Source organism: Papio anubis, chromosome 5, assembly GCF_008728515.1.
Source record: "Papio anubis isolate 15944 chromosome 5, Panubis1.0, whole genome shotgun sequence".
Lineage (NCBI taxonomy): Eukaryota > Metazoa > Chordata > Mammalia > Primates > Cercopithecidae > Papio > Papio anubis.
This window is the reverse complement of record NC_044980.1, coordinates 61,860,101-61,873,920: the sequence shown is the minus strand read 5'-3', so window position 1 is coordinate 61,873,920 and position 13,820 is coordinate 61,860,101. Positions and strand designations below refer to the sequence as shown.

At 37.0% G+C, this 13,820-nt stretch overlaps 1 protein-coding gene across 15 annotated transcripts in view; it reads right to left on the bottom strand.

Moving 5' to 3' along the window:
* MAST4 (microtubule associated serine/threonine kinase family member 4) overlaps positions 1-13,820 on the bottom strand; it is a 576,418-nt gene that overhangs the window by 63,363 nt on the left and 499,235 nt on the right. For all 15 annotated transcript variants that reach the window (XM_017959600.3, XM_017959601.3, XM_017959602.3 and 12 more), the window contains 4 exons: positions 12,680-12,758; positions 7,770-7,927; positions 5,748-5,823; positions 3,791-4,000 (listed from right to left, as the gene is read on the bottom strand). In XM_017959600.3, the coding sequence (XP_017815089.2) occupies positions 3,791-4,000; positions 5,748-5,823; positions 7,770-7,927; positions 12,680-12,758 (523 nt within the window). The remainder of the gene's footprint in view (positions 1-3,790; positions 4,001-5,747; positions 5,824-7,769; positions 7,928-12,679; positions 12,759-13,820) is intronic.

The following is a 13,820-nucleotide window of genomic DNA, read 5'->3' as shown; positions in this document are numbered from 1 at the left end:
ACTTCTTAGTTAACACTTTGGGCAGGATACAGAGCTTTCTTCTTACTATAATAATTTTTGCTTTATAAATTCAGGAATATAAAGAAAATCTGAAAAGCCTAAATACATTTTGGGTTGTCTCTTCAAAGAGAAATGAGAATTTTTTATCTTAATAAACTTAAAAAAAGTCAGTTTAGATTAAATAAATTCAATTTCAAAAATCATAAACAGTTCATTCTAACTTCTTAGTTCTAAGAATTATCAGTCATAGCCAAGGATAAAACATATAATTTACATTAACTCAAACAGTATTTTATCTACTAACTTAAGTGGGGAGAAGGAGCCCTGTTAAAACAACACAAAATAAAGACACAATTAGCCCGTGAAGAGAAATTGGTTCCTGGCTGTTACCACCAAGCTCCAAAGGGGAAACACTAACGGATACGCTGTGTCTGTATTTTAAGGGTTGGCCACTATAAAACATAACCATGACCCAGATTTGAGAGTAGGTTAGCGCTTCCTATGTATTTTATTGTCTTTGGCTAAACTTCTGTAAGTGCAAAAAGAATGGAGACATAAAAGCATTCATCTGGAATTGTCTTAGGCCTCAGGACTTTAAAAAGGCATTAAGCTGCTGAAATCTTACGTGGATTTTACTTGGGTTATGGAAAAGACAGGCAATGAGAAAAATGGCTGGGAGATAGGCCTACAGAGCACAGAATGTCACAGTTGGGAACTGACAACTGCATCCTGGGGAAACCAAGGCAAGTTCCACAATTTGGCTCTATCTAAAAAGGGCAGGCCCCCCTGCAGTGGATTAGCTCCATGTTCTGGAAAAATACTGTAAATGTGATTAGGCAAATAGTTTGAATTTTTACAAAAGGACTGAAGGAAGCTCTTTATCTATAAAGCTAAACAAGAAACCATTCTTATTTATACCCAACAAGACCTTTATGCCACAAGTATACATGCTTCTCTGGCCAAAAAAGAAATTTCTTTAAAAATCAGCATTTTAAAAATAATAATAGGACCCATCACGTGATCTGTGAAACCCTAAGATTTTATTTTAATTGTCATGAAACAATCTGCTGCGTCTGTCACAGAAACAAAATTAAGTAGGGGATTTCAGTGTAAATAGCTTTGGATAGCAATCCTACCCTTTTCAGGGCATGCCTATAAAGGAATGAAAAACACAGGACTAAGCTGGTAACTATGGTAATATCCTGGGACAGAATTGCAGAATTAGGAGTATCTCACAGAGGCTGACTACAGAATTCCTGTGTCTGCCTCTTCTGTTCAAAAGTGCACTATTTAGCAAACATACTTTCAAAATATTCTCATAAATAGTAATATGCATAGTGTTTCCAGCATTTTCTGGACTCTGATTTGATTAAAGCAATGGCAGAATTAGATTACTTGATACATCCTAATAGGCTGAATATTTTGGTATGCAGTCGTATCTATTTTCTTCCTTCCCCACTTCCACGGTTTCTGAGGAACTGATAAACACCAGGCACTGAATTCAGCACCAGAGCATTAGAGATGACTCCTGTTCCTCAAAAAGCCCCCTGTCTGTTGGTAAAGTGAGACTGCAGAAGTCAGTACAACTCATTACGGCTAAATGCATTGAGACGAAGGGCACAGCAACGGGCCATGTTATGGTTTATACCTATGGGCAGTATAGAGCCAATAAAGAGTTTTAGATAGATACTCTTGCAGCTGCATAAAAGTATGAATTTGAAGAGTTAAGACTGGAGGGAGGCAGATTGGTGAGCATGAGGGTTTGAGCTGGATGAGGGTCTGAGCCAGGTAGTGATTATAGAACAGGAAAGAAGGGTTGTAGAAATATTGAGGAAGTAAACTATGAGGTCTAATGGGTTGCTTGAAAAAGGGAGAGAGGGAGTCTAGTATTCTCAGAGTTCCAGCAGCTGACTGGGTAGATGGCGGTGCCAATGATAGATGAAAAGAATGTGGGAGAAGCATGTGTGATTGAGGAAATGCTGTCTAGTTTTACATAGGTTGGGACTGCTGCTTCAGTGGGCTGTCCAAGTAAAAAGAGATTCAGCAGGCAGGTGGATCCATGATTCTGAAATGTGAAAGATGACTACTGGTCTGAGATAAGGATTTGAAGCCATTAGAGTCTATAGGTCTTTAATCCAAGACAGCCAACAAGATGACTAGGAGAGAAGGAGGAGGAGTAGACTAAGGATGTGATTGTGGGAAAACTTATAGAAAACAGGTGTTGGAAGAGAAACCCCTGGAAGAGGTAGAGAAGAAACGGTCAGAGGTGTCCCAAAAATAATAAATTAAAAGGAAGACAGAGAAAAGGAGGGTTTTAACACTGCTGAATGCAGTAATATTCCAGTAAAATGTCCAGTGGATATGACAATAAGGAGGATGTCAGTGAGTTGAGGGGTATCAGAAGCCATTCACTCAAAAAATATTAAAGTCCTTCTATGTGTCACACACCATCCTAGGTGAACAAAGCAAATAATATCCCTGCCCACAGAGACTTTATACTCTAGTGTAGAGCAGTCAAAGGGCAGCCTGTGGACTGGGACCCGTCCATGACTGTTACCTGTGTGTGATGAGATATCTAACTACAATTTTAAGCGTAAGCATGTGGCAACTCTTACAGCAATTTTATATTGTAATGTAACTCATTTAGCAATTTTACATTGCCAGGAAACTCAAGTATATGATCATTTTCTTGTAAAATTCATTTTCCTTTTAGTTTACGGGAGAGAACAGGTCCATGCCAAGTAAGAAATTAACAGAAAAACCCCAAAAACAATGTGTTCACCCCTAAGGATAGTCTGAAAGGGACTGCTTCAGTGGACTGCAGTCAGTTGCAATGTGAGAAATTGGGAAAGAGTATAGAAGGCCTAGATGGCAAAGGGGAGAAAAGTAGCAGCTGCCAGCCAGAGAAGGATCTTATCTGGCCAGCTAAATTCTGCAGGGGCAAGGACAGTTAGAGTTCTCAAAAATTAGGATGCTAATATTTTCCTTCAGTTTTCTGCAATTATTTACATATTCATGTTTTAGAGAAAAGTGTCTATAATTATGTTTACACAGGCATAATTTGTGCCTTGTGAGATACAGAAACACAATATATACAAACACATAGGCTAAATAGGTTTCATTGTAGGCTGTGGCTGGTCAATTTCAGTCAGAAGAGCAATATTATGCATGCATTCCATTCCCCCATACAGACTGTCTTCCTGTCCTGGGTGTTATCAGGTGCTAGGCATGCAAGTGTTAGGCCTAGACAGGACCTGTGTTTATCTGTCATTTTGGAAATTGGATATTTTGTTAGAAAAAGAACTGACACTAATGAAAATATAAGTTGCCATTTACTACCCAGCACCACGTGCAGGTTAATTAATAGAACACACAGCCTGGAAGAAGCCAGCAATTTTCCATTTAGCTTTTTCAGATATTAGAACTAGATAGCATCATCAAATAACACACATACGCTCAGGCAATTTATAACTTTATGGTTAAAGGGGGAAGAAATCACTGCTTCAAAATCCTTCACAATCCACTTATCCTAGAGTCATAGATTGTTGGGTACCAAGGTTCCTGTAAAGGTTATTACATTAATTTTCTATTACTATAAATGATGACCAGAATCAATTTATAGCAAGTAGCAATCAGGTGAGTTTCTTTTTTTTTCTTCCTTCTTCTTTGCTTCTCTGGAATGTGAACTCCATTTCATGGTTATAACTTGTAAGCAAAAAAAAAAAAAAAAGAATTTTTTTTCAGGGAAAAGCAAAATGAATCAGAAAACTATACGGTGCATGGTTCTTACCTCCTGTAGCAACTTATCTAATTTGTGCTGTAATTCAAGGAAGTATCGTGAGGTGATGAGGCCCTGGTGGGATTTATCCAAGCAATCTCGAGCCAGTTCAATAATCTGGTGGTGAGTGAAACTAAGCACTCCATCTGCTAGGGGTAGAACATTGTCAGGAGAGTAGCTGGTGATAATTTCCTTTAGACGTTCTTCCATCTGAGCTGTAGCCTATATAGAGAAGACATACATACACAGATGTAATACGAGGAAACACACATGTAAACAATTCGACCATCACATTTTTTATAGCATTTTCAGAGACCTCCACAAGTCATTAAATGGGATTCTAGAAATCAAATTTAAAAGAAGCCTCACTTCTGATAAAATAATGGTACATACACGTCATCAGACATTTGTCCGAACCCACTGATTGTACAACACAAAGGGTGAATGAACCCTAATGCATGTGGGGGGTGTTCACACATAGCCTTTCCAGGTACATGGGAAATCTTTGTACTTTCTGCTCAATTTTGTTGTGAAGCTAAAACTGTTCTTAAAAAGTTGCTTAAAAAAAGCAGCAGCCTCAGCATGTGAAATAAAGATCTGAGGATACATAAGTGAAATCAATATTTCAGAATGATAATCTCCCTTTTCTGTGTTCTATCAAATGTAAAATGGTCCCTGTAAGCTTCTTCAAGTAACTCAAATTGTATCTGTGAATTGTTATGCTTTCATTTAAGATCTTGGGCTCTTTCAGATGGATTGTCCAAAATATCAAATATTTCTTTATGTTTTTGTACTTAAACATCAGGATGTTGCTAGAGTTCCATGACTTAAGCTAAAAATGTATCTTTTTTGGCTAGGTTTTAATGTGCCAGGAGCACACATCTTATATCATCTTCTTTTCCCAAAAAGCTTCATCCTATGCAAAAGTCCCAGGGGACTCCCTTGGTAAAATAAACCTAAAATTTCCTTTCCAACTTTCATTTCATTCTCTCTGGTCACCCACTGCCTAATCCATTTTCCTTACTTACATTAATTATATATGCAGGGAGACTCCCTCTCCTTCCTCTCTCCTCCTCCCCTCTAATATCCTAACCTGCATTAACTAGGTAACAGTCAGTATCTGTTTCCCTGGTGAGCAAGTTACATGTGATAAATAGCTAAAACAGCTTTAATCAATGACATCAATGCTGGGTTAGTTGCAAATAATAAGTACTCTACTCTTGATTTATGAAACCAAAGATTTTCATTTGTTCTCCAGCTTAGGGCAACACAGGCTGTGGGGGCGGATCAGGAAAAACATGGAGAGTGGCCTTTTCTCAAATGTGCAGAAATGCTTTGGCGGGAAAGATGTGGAAACAAGGTAAGTTAATGGGACCATCTGGGAGCAGGTTCTTGCAGCCAAGGGCTTGGCAGCAACTCTTCACAGTTGCTCTCTCAATTCATGCTCTTTTACCAGTCTAACTGGAGAACACGACAACTGTGCCTTTTCTTCTAAATTAATAGGGTTAGAAATACAATGTCTAAAGAGATGGGAAATCACAGAAAAGTAATGTGGAAAAAAAAACCTCTCATGACACACCAATCTACAGGCTTCTAATGGAGAAAAACAGTCTCTACTTAACAATATGGTGTAGGACCACAACATGGGTACAAAGTGCACAGTCTAGAGGCCTTTCAAAGTAGACCCTCCCTACGGCACCTCACCAGGCCTGCCCCATGTGTGGTGCACAAGTGGCAGGTTCACTTTAGAGTCAGCTCAGCATACAGAGAGCACAGCTAGTTCTCAGCAGTTGTTAGCTTAACATTTTTTTTTAAAGTTATTTTCTCTTTCTAAGAAGACTATGGAGCTGTTTTATGCAAATCATTACTAGATTGGACCCTTAATTCCCATAACAAAACCACCTTATAGACTCTAAACCTATGCTGCCTGTTCGTTTAGATGCTAGGCATCTTCAATTCAATTCATTACCTTTGGGAACCTTTCTTTGTAGACATGGTTCATCATAATTATTTCATGGTCACAGCAGGCGGGAGAACGTCCAGGGCTGCAAGCAAAGCAAATTACCCTTTTAAACTTGCCACAGCATGAAATGAAAATAAGCTTTTTATTTATAAACAGTCAGCTGCATCAAAAGTACTATGAAACCTTTGTAAGAAAAGTATATTAGATAATAAAGTACAAAATCAGTCATTAGTACACATGCACACATACATTCCCACAAACACAGAAACACTCTGAATAGGACTGAAAAAGAAAGCTCAAGAAGTGGAATGCCACAAAATCATCATAGTTACAATACAATACTAGTTCAGAAAGTGTTTGTAAATTGAAATTATATTCTGCACGTAGTGTGAGCTTGCATAAGATCTGGAAAACAATTAACAAACTGCAAAATAAAACAAAATAGGGTAGCTACAAACAGCAACATCTAGGACACGTTTAACAGTGTAATTTCACACTTTTATCATACACCTGCGGTCTGCCACACATCACTGAAAAGGTCTGAGTCTTCCATGGCACAGGTGTCATAATTGAAATTCATTTTCTAGCCTAGCAAATATTCATCTGGGATGCTGAGGTAGGCATTATGTATAATATGAAACAGAGGCATACAACTGTTGTGCATTCTTCTTTACTCTTTCAATAGTAGGTTCATCTTCCTTCCTAGTGGTATATAGTTGTGCAACTTCAGTGTGTTTATATTCCTAAAGGGATACAGCTTATACTACGCATCTTAGGAATTCCTTTAATAAAACAAAAAATGGCACCCATGTGGTAAAACACGGTGCCTGTAGATGAAATAGTAAAACCAGTTGTTAATTCCATATCTCAGAATAATCTAACATGTCTCACAATTATCCAGTGTGGCTATATTTACTATTAGCTTATGAGTCTAAGTGAAGACAAAAAGTACAAAGGCAAATTGCTTCTCATTAAACTTTGATATTCAACTGACCACCTAATAAACAAGCTATTTTTTAATATAATAAAACCTTAAGATATCAAAGTTCACTAATTCTATAGCATCAAGATCTCATACTGCAGTGGACAAGGTGATGCCCTGTCATGATCCCTCCTTCAAAGAAGGACCTGTTGCCGGGCTGCTGGGAGTGCTGTCCACAGAAACCTTCAGCTGTCAGTCCCTGCAGGGATGGCATCAGCTGCAAGAAGTCATCTCGCCTAAGGCTGAGTCTTTCCCAGGGTGCCACATCCAGTGAGGGACACAATGACTGAGGTAGGGATATAAACGAAGGCACAATTGGGCCAAGGGAGCAACTCTGCTGAGTCCTGTCGTTCCCGAGCTCTCTGTGGAGTTGGCTAAAGCTGCTGGACTTCTCCCTGTGCCCAATCCTGCCTCCCCCTTCCCTCCCACAGGTGCTAATTTCAAAAGCACTCCCGGAGAAACATCCTGAACAAGAAGCTCTGTTTTAGATTCTGCTTCCTGAAGAAACAAACTCACAGTAAAACTGGCCCTATTCAGTGTCAAGTGGACTACATTTGGCATCCACAAACTTCAGGTGACACAAACTCCTAAAAATGTGCTCACAGTCTTAGAAAAAGTAAGACTTATGACAGGAAGAAAGAATAAAAAGATATTTTGTAATATGAAATCTGGAATTTAAAAAAATCCTCCTATTCTTGTTGTCGTTCTATTTCCACCAAGCTGTTACCTCTTAACATAACAACATTAACTGCTTTTGCACTGCCTTGAAATTTCCAGTGGCTAGACGTTTTCATAGGTAGTCCTGAGACCATCATGATTACTACTACTGCTGCAATCAGCAAATTGTGAGAACTGAGAAGGAAAATTATAAGATGCCTTTCAGTGGTCATTAACAATATTATGTGTACATGGAAACATTACGCTATATTTGTAATAGTTTGCAAGTCAGTTCACACACATATGAACTAAAGGACTAAAGTCTTCACTCAAAATGTTTGAAAATAGAGAATCCAATTAAGTAATGGTTTTCAGCCAGGCCCACATACCTCAGACTTCGGGAACGGGGGCGCATCGGCGTGTTCCTGCATCTGTTCTCAGTGGCGATGCTTTCGGTGGTACAGAAATGTTTCGACAAGAAGTGTAACTCGTCCGGTGTTGGTTGGTATGGTAACTGATGCAACTTCTCCTGGGAGGAACAGGATGACTGAAACAAACCAAAGTGAGGTCACATAACTATCTCAGAAAGAAACTCTTCAAAAGAATAGGAGAGATCGATGAGTTAAACTTGGGTAATACTACCATTTTTATTGTTTCTTTTTCAGGTTAAAGTTGTAAGAACTACTGCCTAAATGTATAACTTGATGTTCTCTCTCAGAGTTCAAAATGCTTTCCATATTTTGCCTCATTTGTTTATAATTTCCCAAAAGGTAGTTTTCTCTCTGGAGAAAATCCAGGCTGTGAAAATGGATCGGAACCAGTCAAAGCCAAAGCAAGAAAGCAACCACTGGAGTGACATTAGGGAGCACTGTATCGCAGATTAGCTTTCAGTTGAACATGGCACCCCCGAGTTTACTGCTGCTCAAAATCAAATACTGACTTTTAGGTAAATAACATAAAATAAATGATATGATATGAGATGGTCAATAAGGCAACGAAACCTCTCTTTATAATGCATCAGAGCGTGCCATGAGTAAAATAGGGGAAGGATTAAAGAAGATACTTTTCTCAATAAAGCCACTGTTTTAAAATCTGGAATTGAATTTTCTTTATTCTTTTTTCTCAGAGAAAGTGAAGGGTTGAGACTATAACTTAAAATAAAAAAAAAACTTTCAAGTCGTGTTGAGTTTTTTGTTACATGCCTGTAGATTTGCTTTTTAGAAATCATCATTCAACATTTGGAACAAGGAAAGACAGGAAAGGTGAACAGTTAAATAATCCTGCTTTTAATCAATCTGAAACATTTAACTAAAAAGCAAAGAAACTATTGTTTTCATTTTTAGTTGGAGGTAAACTCCTAAGTAATTCTAATAAAAGAGACTGAGAAATTTTTTAGTAAATGGAAACACGGTTAAAATAAGCACATTTTGAAAGATATTACTTATTTTAAAATGTCAGTTCTTGAAGGATTTTTAAAAAAATCATTATATTAAGAGTACCCTTCATAAATACTAAAACACTGTAATGTAGCAAAACTAGAAATTAACGCCTAAAGCCTAAAAATTATTCCTATAACTTGAAATTATAAAACATCTTAGTACATATTGAGACAAAGAGGAATTTTTATAATGTAATGAGATTATTTTACAAGCAATAAAAAAATGAGAACACTACTAGAAAGACTTATGAGATAAATCAAAGCTCTATTCAGTAAGTACAGTCATGGCCTTAAACACTTTTCACTAAGAAAAAAGAAATAAAACACATGAACTAAATCCAGTCAAGAAATCAAGAAAAAAAAATAAAATCAACGCAAGCAGGAGATAAGCAGTGGTGATCAGAGGAAAGATAAGGAAATTAGCAAATAGAAAAAGAGAATTAAGAATCTATAGATATTTCTCAAAGGTAAATCAATGTCCACAATCCTGTATCCAAGATTTCAAAACCCACAAACTCAGAAGTTTGTTCCTAAGTTTACAGTAATCTCTTTTGGTGGCAAAGCACCAACTGAACTGATGTGAAGCTGTTTAAAATATTTAATTAATCTACTTAGTGTGAATGTTGATTCAAGCTGCTGCAGAAATATTAATATATTTGATTATGAGTGGCTGGCCCCACTGTTGCTGGTCTCTTATGTACAGAACAGGGATGTTACCTTTCTCAAAGTGAAAATTCGAAAACACACCAGGCTCAAGATATTATGCAACTGCACTTGCACAGGAACAGTATCTATTGACTTCAGAGAAGGGTCCAAAGAATGAAGATGTACAAAAAAAATTATGCTGCTAGTTCTTAAGGCAATTAGAGTTCCAAAACCATGTTCTGAGTCATGATATCATTCAATAAGCATTTAGTCTCTGCAGGTAACCATTTTGCAAAGGATAGTATTCATATGCACATACAAGTTTCTACTTTTTATTAAATCATATCATTTTATAGACATACCTCATATTTTTACTAGTACTTATATTCTTATTTCTGTACTTTCACTCAGCAGAAAATAATTTATCTGGTAAGAAACATACGGGAGAATGTCTTCTGACTGCTACAATTCTATAGTACTTATTTCAAAATTAAGAATTATCTGAATATCATATTGGAAAAGCTCCACAAATTAATTTTAACTGCAAACTGTGATGTTAGAAGAAATTGCAACACTGAATATTCTCTGGGAGGACTGATTTACTTCATCTGGCTAAATCTTTCCAATTTCAGAATATAGCATTTTTAACATTTAGCAATTTTGCAGTTTCCATAATAACCAAAGGATACAGATATTATAATGTTTACATTTCAGTCTGGCATTCAGACAACAGCTGAAATTATCTGTAAAGTTTAAACTATATTTTCAAAGTGCTTGAAATTTTATTTGTATATATTCTACATCTGATTTTTTAAATAGTTAAAGTACATTTCTGATTGGCTAAATGACTAACAGTTAACCCAGGGAAATGAGAATCTAAGAGTGATTCAGATTAGCTTTAGAAAAGAAAAACCTGCAACTACTAAGATGTTTTACACACTTTCTGCCCTAATATTTAAAGAGTAGGACCACAAAGAAACTGAGAAAAATAGAGAAGTAGCTTTTCTAGTTTTCACTCATCACTTTTATCAATAACCAATAAAGAGAAAAAATAATTGAACTTTCACACTACAGCACCTGCAGTTCATAATCTAAATAGTCCCTTCTGTCTGTTGGCAAAAGGAATAATTCTGGAAGCTCAAATTTCATTTGGGAGGAAAAAATAGGAATATTGAGCCCAATAATTATATGATACTAATGTCTTCAATAAAATAAACACTTCAGAGAAGAGCTGTTAGAAACACAAAGTATGTGTGTAGACTAAAAACGGTCTTGGGGGTGTCTTCCGTAGGCACATACAGAATTTAGAGATAGCAACGATTCCATTTTGACTGATGACCAGGTCAGCTTTATTAATTACAAGGTTTATCTGAAGAAATGCCATGTAAATTCCTTTAAAAGAGCCAAGAGACTGGGTTCTAAAACTGCTCACCATATTCTTATTGAGAAAACATTGGAACAGTAAACAGTCACTCAGTTAAACAGTCTCTCTGTGCCTCAGATTTCTGGCCCATACAATGAAAAAAACAATAGCAATTGCCTGATAGGGGATGTTGCTAAGATTAAATGAGCCAATGCATTTTAAGAATTTAGACCAGGGCCTGGCATATAACAAGTATTGATAAAACAAAATTATTTTAAAAATTATTTCTACCAAACAGGGTCCGATTTTATGTAGCTCACCTTTTATTATGGATTCACTTTTAAAAATGAATGACTTACTAAAGATGGAAAGAATACAAATCTTGAACTCTCCCCTATTTTTCTTGCAAAAGAGAGATTTCTATGTCCAAGTTATAATAAAACTTGACTGAAGGCAATGCAAGGTGATAGAGATGAAATAAAAAAAAAAAAAAAATTGGAGTTAAAAGACACGTCTAAAATACTGGCCAATAACCACTGATAGTGACTGCCATAAGAATCAAGGATGACTTCACTATTATTTACTGACAATTTTATTCATTCATGCTATTCAGGATTTTTAAGCATCCTTTACTGATGCTGATGTGCCTCTGAAATCACTCAAGGTTGTTAGCATGTTTCTAAAAATATGATCTAATGGACAATAGACTCATATATCACAACAAAGTGGAATAATGGATAGAAAAATAAATTACCTTTGCTCAATGAAATATCAAAAAGAGATGGTAAAAATAATGCAACTAATGCAACAGTTTTTAACAATTTGGTTTTAAAGGGACACCAGAAAATCTACGCTATATTATTATACTTGGAATTCTGGAAATACATCAGTATAAGGCAGAGGTGATATCAGTTAGAATTTATCTATTTAACTGTAGTTTCTTGTCATTCAAGTGTTATTAAGTGGCTAAATCTATGTGCTTAATGGAGTGCTGGGGGCTCTAAAAAATACAGTAGATGGATATCCCTAAACAATAAACCAGAGATTTTGACAAAATGAGGCTCTAGGTCCACATTCCTCGCTGGTACAAATAGAGCTAGATCACTCCATATATTGAACACCTGCAACCTACTAGGCCTTTCTAAATGACCATCTTGTTTCTACAGCCCTGCAGATACAGTTATCCCACATGATTACTAATGTAAACTAAAAAAACATAGATCTAACCTACAGTTTCCAGTAATGGCTAGGTCTCTTGCTGAAATGTTAAGTTTGGGGCAAGAGTATCCATTTTCCTCTATCCTATTTTCATAATTCCACCATATCTCTATTTATCTTAACCTTCTTCCAAGTTGTTTTAATTTCTTCTTAAAACAAAGTTCTTACCTAGAAGGCATAAATTAAGACTTGCCTTTTCTTTCTTTGAAAGAGAGAAAAAAACAAAACGAAACAAACCTCTATCTAAGCCACACAGGAAGAAAGACCCAGTCTGTGAAAGTTCAATGGCATTTTTAGCACTAATGTCACTGGCATGGAACCAAAGCAATAAAACTAGATTGTGTTTTTTCCCCCCAAACTACACCAAATGTTATTAAAATGAAAGCTTCCAGTCTCCTCCAAACGTGTGATCCTGGAACTTACTCAATTTATGCACTACAGTTTAAAAGCTTGCAGTGAAAGTATGTCCTTTTTATGTCTGTCAGGCCATCATTTGATGTGTCGCTTACTCAGAGTGGCAGACATGCAGAATTTATCTTCTCCTCCCTACCAGGAAACACCCAGAGAAAACACTGCCTGTGTAATAGCTCTGTTGTTGTGAGGAAGAGAAAAAAAAAAAAAAGTCAGGCACTTACAGAGACCGTAGAGCTGGGTGTGTTTGTCCCATAGCCAGAGGAAGGGAGAGAAGCCAACGACCAGCGGCGTCCATCAGTCCTATTGAGAAAATGAGTTTAGCTTAGGCCAACGTTGGCATACTGTCACATGGGAACTCCAGGGAAACTAAGTATTTTTAGTCAAACAAATGACACAAACATAGTCTGTGAGGATGTGGAAATGCTCAGCAAGGGTAAGGGTAAACAAACATTATACAGTAGGTTGACTTTTATTTAAACTGAATCAATACAACCAAACAAGTAGAAAGTGAATGGGTTGATCCATATTATTGACGTCTCACTAATATACTCTGACAAAATGAATACCAGGGATAATTACAATGGTCAGACTCAGCAGATTCAAATGAATAAGAACAGAAAGGGAGGAGGAAAACACTCTCATCTGGAAACTGATAACCAGAGCAAATGATCTTTGGAAGGGGCTGATTTCCAGCATGGCACAAGAGCCTGTGGGGACTTTCTTTGCATCTGAAACACTTTCTGCTTATGATTTTCAAGGGAACAGTTCTACTCATCATGCTTAGGGAAGAAGGGATCATTGGGCTCATGGCTGGCTCAGGCCTGAAGTGTCAAATAACTTTAGCATTAAGTAAGTAACTGACCTTATGCTTAGAATCTCTTAAGAGTTACTGCCTTCGGACATGACCTGGCTTGTTACAGCAAAGCCTCCTGCCGAGTCTGAGCATGCAGCCCAGCTCTGGCTGGTTAACAGTCGGGGCAGAAAGAAACCTTCTCCATCAGTGATAGAACTTAATGCAAAGACTAAGTTGTTTGCCTCAGTCTTAGAGGCAAAGCTGGGAGGAGCCATGAAGAGGGTGGTTTTTATCTTCAAGTGATGACAGAATGGGTGGTTTCTCAGTTGGAGTTTGGCTGTGAATAAGGGTCATTACAAGGGTCTCAGATGAGTGAATGCAGCAGTAGAAACAATACTGCTGCAAAGGGAAGGGGACACCAGAAAGCAAATTTTCTGAAATCTCTGGCATTCCAGGCTATTACTTTAAATGCAATTTTGAATAAGATTGTGCCTTAAAAGCCACAGAACATTTTGAATGTTCTATGCAAATCTGCCAAGGGGCAAAAAAGGAAACACACACTTTAAAAA